The sequence below is a fragment of the Carassius carassius genome, chromosome 1 (genome assembly GCF_963082965.1).
Source record: "Carassius carassius chromosome 1, fCarCar2.1, whole genome shotgun sequence".
Lineage (NCBI taxonomy): Eukaryota > Metazoa > Chordata > Actinopteri > Cypriniformes > Cyprinidae > Carassius > Carassius carassius.
This window is the reverse complement of record NC_081755.1, coordinates 19,949,443-19,973,091: the sequence shown is the minus strand read 5'-3', so window position 1 is coordinate 19,973,091 and position 23,649 is coordinate 19,949,443. Positions and strand designations below refer to the sequence as shown.

Below are 23,649 nucleotides of genomic sequence, written 5' to 3'. Positions count from 1 at the left end.
TATTTACTAAATGGAAAGGCAGGTCCACCTGCTAAGTGAGGGACAGACCGTTAGCTTGCATGAGAGTGCAAAGTTTTAACCACACATTTAAGATGTAATCATACAGATTTCTGTAGCTTTGTCAAGCAGGATGCAAGGACTTATAGTGACACAAATCAGCTTGCACCACAAAACAACCCATTACTTTTTTGCTAATGCTTTTATTAGCATTAGCATATTGATATTAGATTCCTCATTGGCATCGGTTTCTAACACAATAAAACAAGATGCACAACATCAAAAGTTTACCATAAAGACTTGCAATATTGGCTTATATATATATATATATATATGGGTGTGTGTGTGTGATCCTGAAGACTGGGGTAATGATGCTGAAAAATGTAAAATTTAAATGTTATTACTGTTTTTACTGTATTTTGAATGAATAAATGCAGAATACGAGTCTTACTGTCTTTGCATGTTTGACCAGTGTATACACATAAGCTTTAGTAAAATGTGAATCAAATTACAATAGTGTAAATTCAGCTTAAACATTAATCGCAAATATTCCCAATCAACAAATAAACAAGACATGACAAAGTAACTTGCTTTCACATCTTTATTGTGCCATCATTGTGTCATCTGTTGCTGCCCATCGGCCCTAAAACGGCTCGGGTTCAATGTGTCTCCAACTTTCAGGTTAAGACTGGTGTTCACACCCCACAGAGACCTGGTGAGACTGATAATGAACGTAAAACAAAAGCTGAAGCAGCATTTTCAAGATCTCACCGACAGGTTCAAATATGACTTTACATCCAAAAATAGCATTCATTCATTCATTTATTAATTCACTCAACCAACCATTCTTTACATGTAATTTCACTTGTTTCTTTGATACCACAAAAGCTTCACCGAAGCACATACACAAAGAGAAAAAGGACACTTAAAACCTAAAACACAAAAGAACTGAGTTTTTTGCTCAGTAAATCAAAACCTGAAACAACCCCTTTGAAACACAGGGCACTTAAAATCTACCGTAAAAAAAACATTGCATTTGCCAAATAAAAGCAGCATGTCGAACAAGACACATTATGTTTCCTAGTGTCTTCAATGAAAGGCAAGAAAGCAAAACAGCAGACATAAATGGACAAATGTGTGTGGTTAAAAACAGTAATAACCAGCTATGACACATTAAAACAGAGACTGATCATTTACTATCTGAATTTAAAGGTACAGGTCTCAAAAAAAAAAAAGGCTAAATTATGCTATCATGTGACAAAACCTGAATGACTTTCTTCAGTGGAACACAAAAAGAAGTAGAACGTAAAAACTGCTGAAGCTGTCAGGGTCTAAAAAGCACAAAGTCTACACGACTCAAGCACACTATTTTAAATCTTCTGAAATTATACGATAGCTGTGTGTAGGAAACAAACTGAAGCTCATCCAAAATTAGAATATTCATTTACATCATTCCACACTTGTATGACTTCAGTTCATCTTCAACACAAATTAACTTTTAATGAAACCTCCATTGAAATTCCATTCAACCAACACTTTCAACCTTAAAAAAATCCATTGGTTCCCAAGTCTCATAATTTGACATCGAGTGGCAGAGCTCTGAATATGGAGATGGGATTTCCTTGAAAATATTATAGGAGTATGGGGAGATTTTCAGAGAATAACTTTGTTTCTCAAGACTTGAAATATAGCAAACAAGTCGTTTCCATTCATTCAATCATCTGACCATTACATTTAAGGTCTTCGTTTGTGTTCCATAGAAGAAATTTAAAAAGATTGACATGATTATGTAAAATATTCCTTTAAATTATACCATTGGAGCAGCTAGTGTAACTCAAGTCTCCAGCTCTAGCGTCCAGCTTCAGTTTAGGACACAGTTCAGGAAATTATTCGTAGTTGAGAACCAAACTAGTGGAAGACCAGAATTAAGTGTGAAATACTGTAAAGTGGTATACAAGCACAAGTGTATGTATGAGCGACAGATCACATACTGATCTTCAGGCAGTCTCAATCATTTCAATAAGCATCCTCGTACTTTGTGATTTTTGTGCCGCCGAGCAAACGTTGCAGTAATGGACAAAGCAGGTCCTCCAGATGAAGTGTTTTTCAACTCAAAGGACATTCAATTAAGAAAGTCACAGACTCTTGTTTCTTTCTTGTTTTGTTGCTGTATACAATGAGTCCATGCAGTGCTGCGTCTCCGAGCAGCTGAATCGCATAAAAAGTGAGAGAACATATCAATCCATTGGCAGAAATTCATGATGCTTCTACAAGCTCCGCCTCCTCTGCTGAGACTCGGGAGGGAGCTCTTTCTTACAGTAAAGTGCACTTCTTCAATCTGCTTCTGAACTTTTGATATTAATGCTTCAAAATAAGCATAGCGATACAGCCAGAGGACTCCGGCTACTTGCCTCCAACAGATTCAAATACCAATTTTGACCACTGTCTCACAGAGGAAAATAATGTGCACAGTTTTTTCCTCGTAACAAAGAATAAAAGTGTAGAATCGTTGAGATTTGGGTCTTTGTATCACAAACCCACACCGTAAACTATGTGCTAATAAGACTTCGAACCTTGTAACAACGTATTTAGATTATATCTGAACATTGATTTATAAAAGCAAGACTCAAACATGTCCACTTTTGGCAGTCTTCTTGTGCAAATTTAAATGTTTTTCCTCTCGTAGATTCACCCTCAACCAGTTCCCGCACTCCACAGAAGGTGCCTTGACTAGTAATGGGACGGTCTGAAGACCACGACTCGTAAACATCACTCTTGTGGACTCTTCTTCAGGGCCTTCGGCGCTTTGCTCCATTTATTCAAGCTTGCAAGGCTACCTAATGCGACCGTCTTTTTTGACTGGCCCCAGTTCTGATTTGGGGTCAGGGGACAAGGAACTCCAAGAGGTCTTGGTGCAGAGTCCTATGCTGGGACAGGAGGAGGTCTTCTCAGAGCAAATGTCTCCCGTTACCCAGAAAGCACCGACAGAGCTGTCCACCCAGGCCTCCAGAGGCTTCCCCACCAGGGAGGTCTTCTTCTGCGCCTCCTGCAGGGCAGGCTCACTGGGTGGCAGCTTCAACACATGGGCGAGCTGCTGGAAGCTTTGCTCCAAATACACGTTACCTGGTGGACCTGCGTGTACCCAACCATGGTCTTCTGAAGAGAAGAGAAAAGAACATAGACAGATAAAGGTCAGTAGATAGACAGATAAAGGTCAGTTGCCTATGAATATTTATTTGCATTCATAATAAAACAGGAAGCTATAATATTGAAGTCAACTAAATGATGTATTATAAAACATGCACACGATTAGCATTTCATTTACTTGATTTGCTAAATCGTGCGCACAATTTACTTTCGTGTGCAATTTAGCAAATCGAGGGAACGAATTAGTAAATCGTACACACGACTTAGCCTACTATTTTCTTTCCTGCATGCCATGCAGGGCTCCATAACTAAATAAACGAATTAATAAAATAAAAAATTTTTTTTTTATTAATTAGCAAGGATGCATTAAACTGGCCAAAAGTGTCAGTAGAGGCATTTATAATGTAACAAAAGATTTCTATTACAAATACATGAATCCTGAAAAAAAATTATCATGGTTGCCTCAAAAATATTTAGCAGGATGTCAACATTGTTAATAATAAAAAATGTTTCTTGAGCAGCAAATTATATTAGAATGATGTCTCAAGAATCATGTGACACTGAAGAAAACAACAATGTAACAACGATGCTGAAAAAATATATATTAAAATATATTAAAATATATTAAAACAGAAAATGGTTGTTTTAAATAGTAATGTTTCTCATTGATGTCTTACCTGTGCGCAGGGGCTCACGTCCCTTGAAGGCCAGAGGCATGACCAAAAACCGAGTTTCTGCTACACGCTCCCACAACCGCAGCACACGCACCGTCCACACTCCAGGCCTGAGGGGGCGCTGAAGCGGTGGCTTGTATTGCGTAAACTCGGCCTCAGCGTCTATGCTGATGTCATAGGAGGCTGCTACTATGTGTGCTGGGTCAATCCACACTATTGTGGCTGTCAGGTTGGGTCCACGAGCCCACTTTTGAACTGCCACAGGCTCGTCTAGAGGTCCCATCACACCACCAAAGTTACGGAAGATTCGCTCCTTTGGGTCCCACTCGGTTCCGACCTGGTACAAAATAGCATGCAAAAAATATACAATATTAAAGAACTAAAGAATTAATTTACTCTGTTCTCTAAAAGCACAATTTCTCTTTTTGTAAATGATGATGATTAATGTATGCATTTCATTTTTTACTTTATAATGTTAAATTAAAATGTCATAACTGGATCATTAAAAAAAAATCAACTTTGATGTGGTGATATTTACTTCTAGTTATTTTGGCCTCTTAAACCCCTCCTTACATTTGATGGCAAGCTTGCATTCAGATCTGCCGCCCTCCAATCAACTACCAATGCATAGAAAAATTCCCTCCCCCCAATCCATTTTACTCCAATGTATGTTAACAATACAGAACAAATAATCTATTAATATCTATTTCCTTTATATTGTGACTGAAGTATTTAAAATAATTTAAATGTCTCCCTGTTCTTCTCACCTCAAGGTGTTTGAGGCGCTCAAACTCATGAAGGTTGTGTTCCAGCTGCAGAGTTGCTTGAGGAACAGCCCACACCTCCAGAATCTCACGGGACCTGGTCACCAAATTCTGCACCTCCTGTCTGACCAGGTAGCCCTGGAAACGGTCATCATAAAAATACAGGTGCACAGACACAGGGTAGCCAATAGGTTCAAACCTGTGGGTAAAAACAATTAATCAAATTAATCATTTGATGATTGGCCTGGAGAACTGGATGTATGGTTTGAGATGGAGGGACTGGGATAGAGGGATGGATTGGGATAAAAAGATTGGGATGGACTGGATGGATGGATAAATTAGGAATAGGGGGTAGATTTAAGAAATGGATATAAGGGATAGAGAGACTGACTGGAAAAATGGATGGATTGGGTGGAACGAATCGGGATGGATGGATTGGATGGTTGGGACTGTCACGAGCAGGTCTCAGAATTGCTTTGAATGTATAGGAGGAGGAGTACTAATATATAGGAGGAGGAGTATGCCATGAGGGTCACATCATTGAGGGATAGATTGGGATGGAGTAGGGCTGGGCAACTTCGGTCATGGGGGGCCACTGTCCTGCAGAGTTTAACTCCAACCCTAATCAAACACACCTATAGCTTTCTAGTAATCTTGAAAACAATGATTAGCTTGTCCAGGTGTGTTTGATTAGGGTTTGAGCTAAACTGTGCAGGACAGTGGGCCTGAAATGAAGTTTCCAAGCCCTGCCAAGCCCATGGATTGGATAAATGGATAGATGGATTGGATTGAGATGGAAGGATGGAGGGATTTTAATGGAGGGTTGTACTGGTATAGAGGAATTGGCGTGGACTAATGGATGGAAAGATGGGTTTTGATGGAGGGATGGATTGGGATAGAAAGATTGGGATGGACTGGATAGATGAATGGATTGGGGTGGAGGGACAGAAGGACTGAGGTGGAAGGATAATTTTGGTAGAGGGATGGTTTGGACTGGGATGGATTATTTTGATGGAGGGATGGATTGGTATAAAAACACTGAGATGGACTGGATAGATGAATTGGTATGGAGGGAGGATTGGGATAGCATGATTGGGATGAGCATGATTGGGATGGCATATAAATATTAAGATGGATTGAAAAGATGAATGAATTGGGATGAAAGGATGGATTTTGATAGAGGGATGGATTGGGATAGAACGATTGGGATGGACTGGATAGATGGATGGATTGGGAATAGAGGGGTGGATTTAAGCAATGGATATGAGGGATGGAGGGACTGACTGGAAGAATGAATTGACTGATTAGAAGTAATTGGGATGGACTGGATGGTTGGGACTGTCACCTGCAGGCCTCAGAACTGCTTTGAGTGGTCTTCTGCTTACGGATGCCCAGTCTAAAGAAGGCAGAGTACGCCGTGAGGGCCACATCATTGAGGGATGAGACCCCATCAGCCTGCTCGAATAGGCTCTCCCAGTACGCTTTCAGTGCCACTGTGCCTGGAGGGTACTGTCCATACAGATGATTGTCCAGAATCTCAATAGACTCCTGGTTCACTGTGGACTCAAACTTACGGGCGAAGAACGTCGGTCGTGTTAGTTGCTGTCATGGGAGAAAAGAGGGTTTAAGGTGGTGTCAACATCTATGATCTAAAAGAAAAGCCAATTTGCTAAGAAAGGCACTGATTCCCATTCTAGCGTGCAAAATGCATGGTTAGTGAATAAGGCCCGCTGTGATTATTTCAATATTGTGTGGCTTCTGACTCACTTTATCTGAAGGGATCACTTAACAGTTCACTGACCTGTATTCTGATGAGGTCTGAGGGTTTGAAATCATTTGGTGAACAGCCACACCAGTCCACAATGTGCTTATACTGGCACTTGCAGCCCAATTTCCGGTTCCAGTTGGTCACGCGCAGATTATTGTCGACCAAAGTATCGCACATGTGGCTGTTTCCCAGCACTGTGTGAAAGAAAGACTGAAAAACAGACAGAGAGGAATCCCTTAATATATCCTCAGGGACACAGCGCTTAATGTTTACAGCTCACTGTAAATAAAATTAACATGGAGTATCCCATTAAGAGATGTGAATTTATGATTCAACCAGATTAAGCCACAACAATAACAGTGATTCATCCTGCTTCTTTAAATGGGCCATATAATTTTTTATTATTTTATTTTATTAGTCCGGTACCTCAGCAGGCAGAAGAGCGTAGGTGTAAAACTGCTTGAGCCCCGTCACAAGCTCGTCCTGTGAGTTTACCACATACTCCACAAACTTGTGTGTGAGGGAGAACCAGTCCGAGCCTCCTGACACCTCCAGCCCCTCGGGGATGGTGCGCTCACCCAGACGCCACATGTGGTTGTCACATTCATGGAACAGCCGGTCCAAACCCTGCTTTTTAATGAACCTACGTGACAGGAGAGAGCAGGATGGTGACTGATGTCATGATAAACACTGTCATCGCTAGTTGGGTTGCATTATTTATTTGAGGCATGTCAAAAGTGTCAAGATAATGAATGACAGGAAAGGCCAAACAAGGCTTTCATTAAAAGGCTGAAATTCCTGAATAGAAAGAAAAAATATATATAAAAATAGTTTGGACCAGTCTTTTATCATTGACCTCCAAATCCAAATCATTGTGATAAACCAAACAAAACTCCAACCATCTAACAAACAAACAGGAAATGATAAAAAAGGACACTTGTAGACCAGTGTGTAAAGCATTAGTAAGTTTTACTTTTAAAACATTACTGTGTTCCTGTAGCTCAAGTGGTAGAGCATTACAATATCAAGTGCAAGGTTGTGGGTTCGATTCCTCTGGAACTCATGACAGGTAAAAATTGATAGCCTGGATGCACTGTAAGTCGCTTTGGATAAAAGTGTCTGCTAAATGCATAATTTTTTTTAATTTAATTTAATTTCTGTTTTACTTTTAGGCATGGCAAGGATAGAAGAGGTTTATTGTTTTATTTATATTTAAAGTGGAAAACTCAAATAAATGATATTCATGATTCAAATATTCTATATTTTTGTAAAGAATGTTTGCAAACTTTTTGTACATACATTACATACAGGTAAAGGTTTTGTTACCCCATTATACCACTTGTCAATAAATATTTTTTTTTCTAACACATGAAAGCAAAATGAAAACAAGCATTCATAATTTTACTTTTTTTATAATTAGACAAAGAAAAAGAAAATTGTATGTGTCCTTGCAGAATAAGAATATTAATTTATTTGTAAAAATTATTTTACCGTTAATTAGGCAACAGTATGAATAGAACAATAATTTTAATGCATACTGTTTGGACATCAAGTTTCCTGAAGGCTTATAATTTGGGAGTACAAAAACAGAGATCATCAAAACAGAAATGTTGTTTCAATAAGACAAGTTTGATTCATTCTGTGAATGAATTCAAACATTTCAATGAATGAATTCACTCGGATCCAAAGAAACATAAAAATGGCATAATCCCCACCCACAATCAAAGTAGATAATCTGTGATGCATTTAGAGCATTCCTAGATACAGACAGTAAATCAGAACAAGTTACCCAACCTGGAATAACCCTTAGAGTTGAATCTAAAATGAGTTTACCTTGCGTTCTCTCTGCCGTGAGACTTCAGGAAGTTCTTGTCACGGTTCAGGGAGAGAAAAGCCACGAGCTCATCATTGGTCCTGTTTTAGATGATAGTGAGAGAGGAGAGGAGAGGAGAGATAAAAGCAAGGGATTATGTCAGAAACCCAGTGCTGACTGCAGGGTGGCGTGGGTGAAGTCTTCATCTGGAAGGATTTAGCTCCTGCTGACAGGATTTGGTCGGTATCAACGTCTACATGTGCATCAGGCCATGTACACTGATTTGGCTTATTTAGCTTGCTTTAAAAAAGAAAAAGCATCAACAGCTGGAAGGATTGTGAAATTGTAAGGCTCTGATGTGTTAGAGAAATCCTCCCGAAACAGATTGGAGAGAAAGAGACCGATTTGCCAGCATCATCACGCTAGCATACGACGAGAGCGGCTCTGACTTGACGTCTTCAGACACAAGCTCAAGGGAAGGTTCCTCCACATGTATCTCTTAAATCAGTATCTCATGTTTTTTCACTGACCTTATAGCAATGCATTTTGGGATTGCCTCCTTCAGGAAGACAGCACTGAAGACATCATCCAGCAACCTTTCGAAATGGCCTTATCCAACAACTGACTAGTTCAGGGTTTCAATGATTGAGGAACTCAATGAAAAGCTAATAATGAATGGAATAGAAAACCTGAAAGACCTATGTTAATCTTCAGAACACAAATTAAAATATTTCTGATGATATCTGATCCTTTCTTTCTGACCCTGCATTCATAGCAACATGACTGACATGTTCAAGGGTTTGACATTGGTAAAGATATTAGTAAGAAAGACTGACACGGTAGAAAATAAATTGTTGAATAAAGTTATTATTTTTGTTTTCTTTGTGCACAAAAAGTGTTGTCGTAGCTTCCTAAAATTACGGTTGAACACTGAAGTCACATGGACCATTTTGTCCTTATTACGTTTCTAAACGTAATAATGATCGTGGTAGTTCCCTTGCTGTCTATGCAGGGCCAGAAAGCTCTTGGATTTCATGTTTCAAAAATGAACAAAGGTGTTACGGGTTCGAAGTGACATGAGGTTGAGGAATTAATAACAATTTTCATTTTTGGGTGAACTACAACTTTAATATTTATATTGGGTAATGAAATATGCTCAATATGCTTTGCATATTTTCCAAAATTGTTTGTGGACGGAAGTTTAGAGCATGCAAACAAAATTAAAGTTAGAGTATTAGAAATGTTTAAAGTTCGAGACTTTGATGTTTGAAACTAAAGAATTTACAACAGATCATTCAAATTTAAACTTACAGTGTAAAATAAAGCGATTGTTATCATTTTTTTTTTATTTCACAGTACCATTTTCAATAGTATTGTCCTTTTATATTTATTTTTGGACAAATATAATAATAATAATAATAATTACATTTAAATACTTTTTAAATAAAAACAATGAAAGCACTTACTAAAAATACACTCTCTGTATACTTGCATGTCATGAGGACCGTCAAAATGCAAATGTGTTGTTAAATTATTGAAATATTAAGAGTTAAACTTAAAATCTAAATATACCTAAATATTTTATGTCTAATAGGTTCGGTTGACAAAAAAGTTAGGGAACCCCAGGTCTAGTCAGTGATTGACTTTAAAAACTGCTTTATTATACTTTTTTTTTTTTCATTTTCTCTCAGAGCCCTGTCAAAGGCGATGCTGACCTGGTGGGGAAGTCGGTGGCACTGAGGTTGATGAAGAAGTCCCATTTCCAGTCCAGCATGGACAGCAGGTCATGCATGCTGCGCAGGTAGGCCTTCAGCAGACTGGCCCCGCCCCAGATGGTGACCATGCGCCAGGGTGTAGCTCTCACATTGGGGTAGACCTTCGCCATCTGCAGCACCTCCCGGTGCATGTAGTTTGAACGCTGCAAGGCACAATGTAACAGTCTTCAAACATCTCCAATGGTCTTGAAGATGAGTGTATCGTGGATTTTCACTTTTTGTGTAAATGATTTATTAAATATTTCAAATCATGTTACTGCAGTAGTGCAGTTCTAGCAGTCAACAGCGTCCTGCTGCTGGGAGCGAGAAGATTCCTTGTCAGGAATTCAGTTTAGCTTTGAAAGAATTTACTTTTAGGAGCCTAAAACCTGAAATAGCTTCAAATGAAACACTAAAATCAGATGAGACAGGCTTATAGAGAGGAAGAGATGGAGCAGATGTTGTGGCAAATCATATCAGGGTGTGAGAGAAGTGCTCCTCCAGCAACAGGCTGACAAACTTCAGCTCTACACACAAGCCTTGGTTCTCCAGCATATGAGCTTCTCTACACTTCAGCTCAAATTAAAATGGGTTATTTTGGGTCAAAATGCCTTTAGCCCATGATTAGTTGGGCTGGACTATGGTTGGCTTGAACTGGTGTGGTCTGCAGTGAATCAAAAACCAAAATCTCAACCGAAACCAAGCATTCAGGACAGCCTGAGCCAAAACCTGAAACCAATGCTAATTTTATAAAAAAGTATTGTGTGAAATATAAATGTACACAAACTCTCTGACTTGAAATAAAATACAGACTCCAGCAATTTTTAAATCCTAAAATATTGTTTACATTTTTAGACTATAACTGCGTGTGTCAGTAATGATCAGTGTAATATTGATTTTAAAGATACTATACAAGAGGTCTTACTTTTCTGACATTGAGCATGTATAAGCATATACAAATGCAATTATTTATTCTGCGTTTTTTTCTTTTAATTAAATCTAGATAATATTATGTGGTCACTGCTTTTTCTTCAAAAATGTGGTTTTCGATCTTTTGGGTCATATTTCAAGTCAAGATTTTCAAAAGATTATCTTTCAGCAGCTAAAGAATTGGGTCACACTTTATTTGAAGGTCAAATTCTTGTTATTAAACCATTAACTATGATTTTTGGATAGACAAATTCCTAATTTGCTGCTTAATAGTTAGTAAGGTAGTTGTTAAGTTTATATACTGGGTAAGATTGGGGATGTAGAATATGGTCAAGCAGAATATGTGCTTTATATGCACTAACAAACAGCCAATATTTTAATAGCAGGCATGCAAATAAGCAACTTGTTAATAGCGAGAATTGGGCCCTACACTAAAGTTTTACCCCAAAATTTGGTGCATTCTTATATGAAACCCAACTTTTAGGACACTAACCACACTTTATGACAGAAAATAAGCATATTTTAGCACTTATTATAGTATAAACCAGTTGCTTGCTCTGGAATATATCTCTGGAAAGCAGCTCTCATTCTTCACAAAAATAAATAAATCTGAATCTGCTGTTGACATTCAAATGTCAACGTTGTTTCACCACTGCTGAATCTAGTGATTTCTATTTCAGCAGTCTGAAGTAAATGTCATGCTTACATTCTCTGTTGTGTAGAATCAGTGGGTAGATCAAGTCCCACTCTTATGAGCCAGCTTTTCATTGACTCTTTCTAAAAGTTTCAAAAACTCATAAGATTGAAAACGCGTGTTTAGTACGTGTTAGGTATGTAGAAATGCGCAATATGTGTCGATTTTAAAGGCAAGTGCTAACAAACATAGACAACAATGGTGGATTAGATGGCACTGTTGTTGCTGCTCAAGAGTTTGTTAAAGCTTCTTCAGCAAAATGTGGATTTACTTCAAAAATATTACAACCAACAGTGGTGATGCATCATATAATCGTCACTTCTCTACAGGTACTGTTCACTAACAAGGTGACAGCACCAACTACTGACCTGGCATACCCAATACACAGTTTTTGTTTATGTATAAATGCAAATCATTTTGAAAATGTTGTTGTGTATATATTGATACTTATTAAAAACGCAAGGAAAAAACGTTTCCATTTTTTATGACCGTTTTTGTGTAAACGTAGCCTTGTTGCAGTCATGTTAGGGGAATTTCAGCAAAACTTGGACAGAAAATGTTCCATTGTCTATTGTTAAAAATGTAGCAATGTAAAAAGCACAGCTCACACAGAAGCCACAGAAGCCAAACAGCTTCAATCCACATGAGCAACATAAACGTGGTGAAATCTGTGAGAGAAATATTTCACCTTCACCCAAAACTCCTACTGAAACTACTAGATTTTGCTGCAAAAAAATTGCTCAAACCGAGACCCTTGTTATAATGAATTTATGGTTAATGAGGCTGTTCTTTCAGTGAGATCTCAATGGAAAAATAAACCTGTTGGGTGCTAACTTACCTTGTCCACATGGATGTAATAAAAGTGGTCTTTGTGATAGATGGCTTTGAGGAGACGTTTCAACTGTCGGACTGCTCGTCCATGAACCACCAACATGAAGACCACCCTGACTGGGTTCTCCACCTTGGAGAGGTCCGTGTCAGTGAAATCTGCATGCTGGACCGCACTGGAGATCACTAAAGATGGACGGGAAGAAAAACCACAAATTCTTATATAGAACTTTAAATTTGAAGCCTGACTGGATGTGGATCTAATGATTGAAGGAATGCAGTTACCATGCTGTGGGCAGAACTGAGGCAGAGACTGAGGCATGAGCTGTCCTGCTTGGTGCTGGCACACGATGTTGGCGATCTCCTGTCTGCACTGCCGTGAACCCGCACGGTGGAGGGCAGACAGGGCGTCTTTGCCTGAGATCTCACATTTGGGCACAAAGTCACTGCTGGGGACTTGAGGAGCACCCTCAACGCTGCCCGGCTCTCCTGGTGCTGCTAGATGGATTTTGGCCATTTCTCCTGCCCGCGTCTCGCTGAAGTTACGGCTGCTCGAGGGATCATAATGGGCAGCCACTCCATCTTCCGGTCCACCCAGACTCTTGTCCTTCAAAGACGGCTTGTTTCTCCGTTTAGACGCTCTTCTGATGATGGTGGTGACGGCTGGCTGATCCTTGCGCTGCCTCGACTGGCCGTGGTTTACCTTTGACAGGGCGTTTTGCCTCTCAAAGGACACAGGGTGCATCTTCTGCTCCTGCCCATTGTGGTCGGGCAACTTCGACCCCCTGTGTTTCTGCTGAGAAGGAAACGGAGTAAATAAATCAGATGTGTGATACCAGATCCCGCCACATCAGCTCAAAATAGAAAATAGGATCAAACTTTATTCTCAGAGGAGGAACAGATGGATAATTCACACTCGGAGAACAAACTTGCTGACGTTTCAGGGAGCCCAGAGGCACAACGTGTTTGCTTTGTTTCTCATTTGTCATTTCCCTGGCTCCAGTCGTGGCTATTTTTAGTATCATTTAGTGGCGGGAATCAGAGGTACTATGTAATAAGGGTAGTGACTCACAGAAGAAGCTCTGCCAACACAGAAAAACACTTATCTTAAGCCATTATCTTACAGTGGCATATTTTAGGAGCGTTAAAATTTACTGCGTTAGCAAGAGTTATTGGGTGTTTCACTGTGGGAAATCATCAGCTGAAGTGCAAAGCTGTTGTTAAATGGTGTATTAAACTGAAATGCAAGCCTCCAATCCCCTAACTGAATTGTCCATTGTTCTTTGTTACTTTTGAGTCTATTGAAACATTTTACGCAATTCAAACAATAAGAATAGTTTTGGTGCTCTTTAATTTGGGATGTCACTGATGTCAGCTCACTGTAGCCAACTCTATTCAAGATGCAAGTGAACAATCACCTACTACTAGTTACTGTATGAAATACACATGAATGAACATCAGAAGGTGTTGACAGAAACAATACAACTTGCTGTAATGTATCAAGTGTCATAATCACTCAACGCATAGACACACCAAATAAAACAATGTTTGTGAACAATGTTACATTTACCTCAGGAATGCCATTCTGGGTCCGCAGCGCGTTAGTAAAAAAAATTTACTCTAAAAAGGAGCGATCTGCTTAATATTTGCACTATGTTTATATTTCAACAACAATTTGATGTAGAAACATAATCATATCACTAGAAAATTGACATAAAAACACACTTGCATGCAACGTAAATGTTTGTATACAACTATGATTTTGTGTTACTATACCTGAAAGTAAACTGCAATTTTATAGTTCTGCTGTTCATATGAATCTGTAGATATTGCTGTGCGTTCACACCACTGCCATTGAGAAAAAATCACTCTGGCCGCCCTGCCAACAACGCTGTGGAAAGATTCATGGACGCTCTGATGTAGACTGAATGCTTATCTTATATTTAAAAGCTTCGCAAAGCAAACAAGTTTGTTGATCTTGTGCGAACTGAACACAAGGAGGGGAACGTTATAAATTAACCTCATTAAAAATTTTAAAATGTGCAAGTAAGAAATTGATTGGTGGAAAGAACTTTACTGTAGTTACATGTTTGCTAACGAAATAAACCAATTAAAAGCTATTTGTGTGGTGTGGCTTTTGTGTCCATGGTTAAGTGCCTGTCTAATTTCAACATTATAGGAGACATTTACTAGCCTTGGTCTTTAATTAACATTAATATACTACGGATTCTTCTTTAGTACTTAAGATAATCTTAAGAATTTTAAAATGTATTCAACTGTGCTATTACCATGAATATGAACTAAAATGTGCAACACATGTATTTAGAAAATGTATTTAGGTACCACTTGAAACTATCTTTCAAAAGTGGTAATTAAATACATTTTTTTAATACAGAGATAGTACGTTAAAAGCACATTTTAGTTCATATTCATGGTGTCTCATTATAGCACCGTTGAGTACACTTTGATGTTCTTAAGGTTATCCTAACAACTAAAAATCAAGTCTGTGTGATTCTGGAGACAGACCTTAGTTTCAATAGTCATGTCAAAGCAGTAACTAAATCAGCATACTATCATACTATCAAAAAACATTGCAAGAATTAGATGTTTTGTTTCAAGTCAAGACTTGGAGAAACTAGTTCATGTCTTCATCACCAGCAGGGTGGACTATTGTAATGGGCTCCTCACCGGCCTTCCCAAAAAGACCATTAGACAGCTGCAGCTCATCCAGAACGCTGCTGCCAGGATTCTGACTAGAACCAGAAAATCTGAGCATATCACCCCAGTCCTCAGGTCCTTACACTGGCTTCCAGTTACATTTAGGATTGATTTTAAAGTACTTTTACTCATATATAAATAACTCAATGACCTAGGACCGAAATATATTTCAGATATGCTCACTGAATATAAACCTAACAGACTACTCAGATCATTAGGATCGAGTCAGTTAGAAATACCAAGGGTTCACACAAAAAAAGGGGAGTCCGACTTTAGTTATTATGCCGCCTGCATCTAGAATCAGCTTCCAGAAGAGATCAGATGTGCTAAAACACTAGTCACATTAAATCTAGACTCAAAACCCATCTGTTTAGCTGGGCATTTATTGAATGAGCACTGTGCAATGTCCGAAACTAATTGCACTATAATTTATGTATAATCATTTTCTATTCTTAAATGTTTTAAATTCACTTTAAACCTTTTAAATCAATTTTTTAATCATTTTCAAAGTTTTTAAATTCCATGTTTTATTGTTATTATTTATATTATATATTATTTATTATTATTATTTCTTTTCTTTTATGTAAATCACCTTGAATTACCATTGTGTATGAAATGTTCTTATTAAATAAACTTGCCTTGCCTTACTAAAGAATAATTTTTAGTATATCAAGTACAAAATTAGTGTGTGAAAATGGAGCACTTTAAGTACATTATGGAAGTATGTTTTTTTTTTTTGTTCACCTTGATCCCCTACACATTTTGAATATGATTTGGTAGAATATGATAGATTTGTAATATAAAACACATGTAACCAGAAGTGTCTTATATTTTATTGCCGGGACATTAACTTAAAAATAATAAAATATACTTAATATTTAAAAATATAAATTTTTACAGAAAAGTTTTAATAGTTTTACACTGAACATTTTTTAACACTGTTGGAACAAATTATTTCATACAAGTCTTATTGAGTCTGAGGAAGAGGGTAACAAGGTGCAGCTGACAAGACCGCGAGGGAAATAAACGTACTCACACCCCTCACAGACTTGTCAGCCGCCCCCCGTTACTCTTTCCCCAGTGTCCAGCCTCCAGACATAGTGCTTCACACACCTGCTTGTGAATTTGGAACTTTAAATCCTGCCTGGTCCTCAATGACAGCGTCCTGAAGTCCTCCTGAGGAGTGTTAGCTCTCCTACTCACAGCCTCCAAAGCTCCTCTGCTCAATCTCTGTGCCTCTGTGCTCTCTATCCCTGAACGCTGGACTGGCTCTGGCTTGATGGTCCTTCTTGAATCTGAAGGCTGAACTGGCTCAGGCTCTCACTCAGACTGTGTGTGTGTGTCCTGCCTGACTGTGCCTGGCCATGGCATCTGCTCTTTCCTCTGGAGTCAGTGCTTCCCTGACACCCCTACTGTATTATTGGCAGTTTATCTTACAGGAAGGGGTTGAGGAAGCCCATGACTGCACTGTAGAGCCATGGCAAAACACTGCTTGCACCTGCACTACTCCTCTTCCTCTCGGACTCCATCCTTCTCTCTCTTCTGTAGGTGTCTCTATGAGACCTAAACCTTTCTATGCATTCACTTTTCACTCATCCGACAACAGAAAACACATATTCAATATAAACACCTCATTACCCACAATACAGAATAGCTTGTTTGCATGCTATGTCTGAAATGGCATAGCTTTATGTGCCACTGACTGTCTATATATTTAAGCCTAATGAAATTTATCTTTTTTTTTCCCGGCTAAGCATTTGTTGACAATACCACAGGGGAGACCAGTTACAGAACAGAAAAAAATAGGTAGAAGTGACTGCTTAAGGGCTTCACAATTAATGGAAATTAAGTGATTAGGCAGAAGCAGCGTTTATCATGAGCATCTCTCAGTGAAGCACAGTTCTGTGATCAGCAGTAGATCTCCACCCGAAGGCCAGAGGGCGCTCTCGCGCTGAAAATACGTATATGCACTGAAGAAGAAATTCACGAAATCGAATCTGAATAAACAGAAGATTTAACTGCTTTCACTGATTCAATGTAACTAATAAATAGGGATGCAGGGATTATAGATTTTGTTGGTACGATTATTGTCTGAGAAATAATCAGGGTTTTACGATTATGACAATTATTATGCATTTATAATGTTTACAATCACATGCTCTAGATGTCAAAGTGTTATTTATTGCTGCCTTTTGAAACAGAAATAACATGGTGATAAATAATAAAAGCACAAAATAACAATAATAAAGACTATTGGAATTAAAAAGGTGACCTCTGCTTTGCAAACAACCATGCCAGTATTTCCCTTTTGAAAATAACTAATGAAAATAGATCATTTAGTATTTAGTGCTTTTAATTTGTCCAATCTTTACATTTCTTTTGGTCCTGATGGAGAGAACTGGAAACATGGTTAAATTTTTTTTTTTTTTTTTACATGAATAATACTGTAAAAGGGATAATTAAATCACAATGTTAATGAAGTATTATTAATAGAAGACTAATAACTTTATTTATCCCACAGGGAAAACTATTAATAATGAGGGAAATAAGCTGAACTATTATTATAAATCAACAAATTTTTATAATGCATGACAAAACGAATATCGTCCTCTTTTGGAAGGCCAAAAAAAGTAATTTTGCTTTCACAACCAAACACAGCAACAACAATACTACAACGAGAATAAAAGGTACGCCTTCTTTCTTAGTGTGATGAAAATCTTCCCACATAGTGACAGGGATGTGGGGGCATGTTAGAATGAGTCGGGTTTTTTTTTGTAAAGAATATCTCTTTGGATTTGAGACTTTGGTCTTTGCAACTTAGATTTACTTTCTGCACCAAGAGCTTGTAACACTCCAAAATAAAAAGGTCTTACTACCTTTTTAGGCCTTGAACATTTCAGTTCCACTGCTGTCTATGGAGGGTCAGAAAGCTCTTGGATTTCATCAAAAATACCTTAATATGTTCCCTGAAGATGAACGGAGGTCTTACGGGTTTGGAACCACATGAGGGTGAGTCATTAAGGACATCATTTCTATTTTACAGTGAACTATCCCTTTAAATAAGAGTAGTTTAATGTCAGCTAATGATTCTTGATCTAAATATTCCCGACAAGACTTTTTGGTATATGAAATATTGTTAAACTGAATGACATTTTAGTGGGTGTCTTCTGTAAATCATGGTAAAAAAAAAACAAAAAAAAAAAAACATCTGGGCATCTGTCCCAGCACTGACGCAGCTTGAAGCCAAATGAAGAAGCTTTTGACAGAGTTTCTGCAAATTGCGCTAAATTTAGTCTCATCATTGGAGGATTATCCACGTTTTTGCTAAAAAAAAAAAAAACAGTCTGGACATGGAGCCTCATTGAGATGCCCAAATCTCTGGGACTGAATGATGTAGGACCTTGAAAATAAAGATTCCCAAAGAAAGGTTGATTAAGAACTAGAATCTAAAACCATATTGTAATACCTTTAATACTTCTTGAGTTATAGACATGAACACTTTTGAAAAAGAATATTTATGGCACTCAAACAGGTACGTTCAATGCAGTTGGTCTGACAGAAGTAAATGAGATACAGCTCTAGTTTCAACACTATTTGTTCTCCAGACATTCCTCTTAGGCAAAGTGACCCACATTTGGTTTTTGTCCACTGAAAATGCATACAATTAAATTATTTTCTTCCGGAGGCTTACTGAAATTGCATTATTTCTGGAATCGTACCAATGTAGTGAATGAAGATGCCAAAAGGAAAGTTTGTTAAGACTCAATAATTAAAAGGACATTGAGATATCTGTAATACTTTTTGAGTTACAGGCCTACAAACTTTGGAGAAAAACAATGGAAGAGGAGTGACCAGCAGCCTTAGACCAGTGTCAGTCCATACCCTCATTAACAGAAGTGCTTCGGACTTTCAAGCTCCAAACCAACGGCTTTGCTTCAAAACACAGTGAGTTGCCAATATATGCAGTATAGACTGGTTCAGAAAGCTGAAGGCTGTTTCACAAGGAAGGCAGTATTGTGGAGAAGACAATCCCAGAATACACTGCAGTGAGCTCAGTGAAACAAATGAACAGCCAGAGTATATACATTTTTAGAAATATTAGAGCTTATATATTAATAAATATGATTCATTTAATAGATTAGTAGCAAAATAGGGCAATATAACTGTAATTGGACATTTTACTGTGCAGAGTTAGGGCTGTTATTTTGCCAACAACAGTATTTTATACCCAGAAGATTGCACAAAACTTACAGCATAAAGGGCGACGTAAAACAACATCTCATAGCTGACAATCAGATGGCAGCTGTCTGCACACCGCCTCTCACGAGTGTTTACTTCATACACTCAAAAATAACCCACAAAACAGGGACGTTTGAGGAGCTGTTGTCATAAATCTGCCTACACTGGGTGCCACTTACACATTAGGTAAAAAAGTTTGAACAAATTCATGAAACATATTCATTAGCTGGTCTAAAAATTCTACAAGCTAATTATTTATGACATTTTGCTCCTTTAAATAATTCTCGCATGTCATTTGAATGAAAACACAAGACTAAAGGCCCATTTGCTCCCAGAACAATAACTTTATTAGTGCCTCAATATTCTGTATACACTGCAGTTTTGTAACATGACGCTTTACATGTTTGAGCTCTTTGAAATCAAGCAGACTTTGAACGGATGTCAATGTTTTTGTCACGCATTAGGTAAAAAAAAATTAAATAAGTTTCTAAAAGTGAATGCAGTTTTGCTGTTGTTATTGTTATAGCATTTGCTATTTTTAGAATTAGAGAGATCATTTAAACATAATAGAATCGACTGTCATCAGAAAAGCTTTGATGTCATTTTAATTTAGTCTTTCCTGTAATGCCTGATAAAGTAGCGTTTGTGAGCAGTACTTATTTCATTACAGCCATTACCCGCTAAACTAATCTATCTCCTGCTCCAACAGCACCTCCTGCTGACAGAGAATGCTTGCCATTGACTTCCATAGTAGGAAAAAAAAAATACATTGGAAGTCAAAGGCAGCCACCAACAGTTTGATTACCAGCAATCTTCAAAATATATTCTATTATTTTCAACATAAGAAAGCAACTCATGCAAGTTTGGAACGACATAAGGGTGAGTAAATGACAGAACTTTCATTTTTGGGTGAACTGTCCCTTTAAGGAACCTGAATCGTTAAAGAGGAATCTGAATCAGAATCGTTAAAGTCCTTCTGATCCCCTCTGTAAGCAGCACAGGTCACTGCAACATCACATGACCTGCAGTAACTCAAAGGCTGCCAAATCAATGGGCTTTTTCATCACAGAGACTCAGAGATAGAGAGAGAGGTCAGAGAAGCTTGCAGATGTGCTGTGGTTGGAATAAGGACAACTTCTTGTGCATGGATCAATTAGCACGGTCGACTCGTCACCAAACAATCAGTTAGTTGACTAGTGCGTAAAGGGTCTTCATTATCTGGGTGTAGGTCATTAAGTTCACACAAACAGCTATTTGCAGAAGAAGCTGTCAGAAGTCATTCGGTTGTGTGTTATTAGTTATTCATATGCAAACTGCCTGCACCAAACTGAAATATACTTTTGGGTTTAAGCCTTCGTGTGAGTTTTAGATTCTGCAGCCAGGCGACAGCTGATATTAGGACACCTTGGGGCTGAATAGCACATCATTCTCGCTGGCCTGTACACCTGCAGGGTTACATTCAATGAAGAATGGCCACTGAAAGGAAAGGCTTCTTTAGCAATCAAACATGCATAGCTCTTGAATTGGAGAACAGTGCAACAGCATGGCTGTACTCGCTAAAAAATGCTGGGTTAAATACAACCCAGGGCTGCTTGGTAAAATTCTTCAGGGTAGTAACCCAACCGCTGGGTCAAAACAACCCAATTGCTGGGTTCAATCCATATTTTATTTTTACCCAGCACTGGGTTGTATTTAACCCAGCATTTTAGGTTTTAATATATGCAGTAGATGTCCACTACAGGAATCAGTACAGAGAAAGAGACACATGGTAGATTTCATTCCCATGAGAGCCAATTAGGGGAGAAACAGCAGGGAAGCGTTGACACAAACATGTGAAACGTCCCACAACAGACACTTTGGGACTCTCTCCATTCATACAGTCCACTGTCATCTCAACCAAATCTTCAGACCATAAATGTATGTGCGCATTATCTCCTAATGTGAATGAGGACTTCAATAAACAGTAAAGAAAGCTGAATAGTAAAAGTCTTAAGAGAACTTGTTAAAAATTGGTAAGAAGTTTCAGTTGAAGCCTCTTCATGCTCTCATAGATCAGTGAAGTAAACGTGGAGCAGGAATCCAGACACGACAGCACATTCCTGATACCCGTCACAACTCGTAACCTTTCTCAAATGTGTTTACGTATTACTCAAGAGTCCTTGAACAGAAGACAGTTATTCATTGACTTTTCAGTTATGCAGGCTTCTTCCAAGTTCTCTTACAGTTACAGTTCACTTCGTTCTGGGCCAGTCATCCTGGACTAACCCGAGGTTAAGTGTTTTGGTCAAGGGCGCAATGCTTATCGTTCCTGAATCAACCCAGCCTCAGATGTTTAAACACGACGCCGCATTATGAGCTGCAGTCACACATTGTTCATTTCTGATATTCTAGCAGTTGGTGATTGGATTTTGAGATGTGGCTACTGCACTCACTTTAACACGACACTTTACGTTTGTGTGAATTGGAGGCTAATTTGTATGAATTTGTACAATCTTCTTGCACACCATTAACTGCTGTGTTTAGGGAAGGACTATCAGTCTTGGCTTTTTCAAAAACAAAGCATATTTCCATTCAAATTACACCACCTCGCAAAATAGTTACATTTTCTTATAAGATCAGGATGGTATAGGTAACCGTGGCCATCTATAGCAGGCATTTCGAAAATAGATCAGCCTCATTCGGTGCACAGTGGACTCAATTACGGGTGGCGTCTCAAAACCTAGCAAACTTCCGATCTAGGAATTAGGGTTGGGTTAGTAGGGTTGCCTAGTAAGGCAGTTCACTTGGCTTTTAAGACTATTATGCTCCAAACCATGCGTTTCCATCCAGATCACATTGTACAAATTTACCACCTTTGTTGTTTCACCAGAAGATGGAGTTATGCCATTTTGATGCCAACATTACAAGGCCATTAAAAAAAATTGAACAATTTATCCATGCATATGCTGAATTATGAAGTGCAATAAGCATTCAGAAAAACAGATCATGTGAATTTACATTTAACGCACACTTAAACTTTCTGAACATGAGTATATAAGCTCTAATAAATGCTGAAACACTGTATTATATAGCTCTTAATGAATAATGGATTCAATTATAGGGTGCGTTTTAAAACTTAGCAAGCGCCCTATCTAGACAGCAATTTTGGCATTAGAGACACATTCTGAGTCAACAGCGATTTTATTCTAAAAAGATAGTAGACTAGATTTTAAGGCCATAATGCTGTGAACTCTAGACCTCACTAGATGGCATCAAAACATAGTATCCAACATGAGTTGCCTTGATATACTTAAAAACAAAAGTTCTTGTTTAGTTCTTGTACAAAAGTTTATTTTCAGTTGTGTAGTCACCATTTTGGTGTATTATAATCTCAAAGCCTAGTAGTGAGCGACCTACGATAATCTGAAACGTTGTCTAGGTTGGACCATTAATACTAGTAATGGTCAGAAGCTTCACTAGATTCTCACACAGCGGGCAGACTAACTAACCTGATTATAATGTCTAAAACGAAGTCTATAAATGTATCTCTCTAGGTTTTGATACTAAGATTAACCAAAACTGCTGCCTGCGTAGACAGCTAACGTTAACTAAGTTTTTATTCTCAGCCATAGAGTTGTTTTGGGTGAAGCCAGTCCAGTCATTTAAACCCAAAGCCGGTCAAAACAACTCGCTCTAAATGATCGACAAAACAACACTTGATCAAAACAACTGCATTGTTTGTGTGTTTTATACACTATAACCTTCTCCGAGAACACAACCGACGCAGCTGCTACTGGAGAAACAGTTCAACTAACGAGACTGACTGACGGCTTTAGCTTAGCTTAGCACTCTATCAGAAACCTTCAGCTCAAACGGCGAAACCGAAGCACGGAGACATGATCTGCCCGCGTGAAACAGCACCTACCACAGCCTCTCCCTCCTCCAGACTCCGCAGGCTCCATACCACCAGTCCCTGGATCAGCAAGATCGTTAAACCGGCCGCGATAGCGAGTTTATACCGTCTTAGGAGCTTCTGTACACGGGTGCTCGCGACCATCTTTCCCCCGTGAAGCGCATATATAGCAGCAGCGAGTCACGTTAGCCGCGACTGACTCACTCGGAGGGAGTCGACTCTGTGAATCAGACGATGATTCGATCAGTGCCCCTTGAGAAAGCATCATGGTTCAGAGTCTTTTAACCAAATGATTCTGATTCGACTGAATCAAATTGAGAGTCAGTATCTCAAAAAAATTATAATAAGCACATGATTCACAACTTCATGATTGTTTATGAGAATGTAGAATAAGTAATTTTTTACTTAATGTTTTTATTTAATAAATAATT

General features: G+C 38.4%; 1 protein-coding gene across 3 annotated transcripts; it reads right to left on the bottom strand.

The window, feature by feature from the left end:
* Positions 1-611: 611 nt before the first annotated feature.
* Positions 612-23,425, bottom strand: LOC132141117 (xylosyltransferase 2-like). 3 transcript variants are annotated; one of them, XM_059550382.1, is made up of 11 exons: positions 23,231-23,425; positions 12,655-13,165; positions 12,380-12,555; positions 9,879-10,081; positions 8,184-8,264; positions 6,777-6,993; positions 6,384-6,560; positions 5,928-6,184; positions 4,586-4,781; positions 3,822-4,155; positions 612-3,150 (listed from the first exon to the last, which is right to left on the bottom strand). In XM_059550382.1, the coding sequence occupies exons 1-11, from the start codon at positions 23,360-23,362 to the stop codon at positions 2,831-2,833; spliced, it is 2,604 nt and encodes an 867-aa protein (XP_059406365.1). In that variant the 5' UTR covers positions 23,363-23,425; the 3' UTR covers positions 612-2,830. The 3 variants fall into 3 exon arrangements, with proteins under 3 accessions (XP_059406365.1, XP_059406356.1, XP_059406347.1); XM_059550373.1 differs by having other exon boundaries at positions 612-3,153; positions 12,655-13,162; XM_059550364.1 differs by having other exon boundaries at positions 612-3,153; positions 23,231-23,422.
* Between the last annotated feature and the right edge of the window lie 224 nt (positions 23,426-23,649).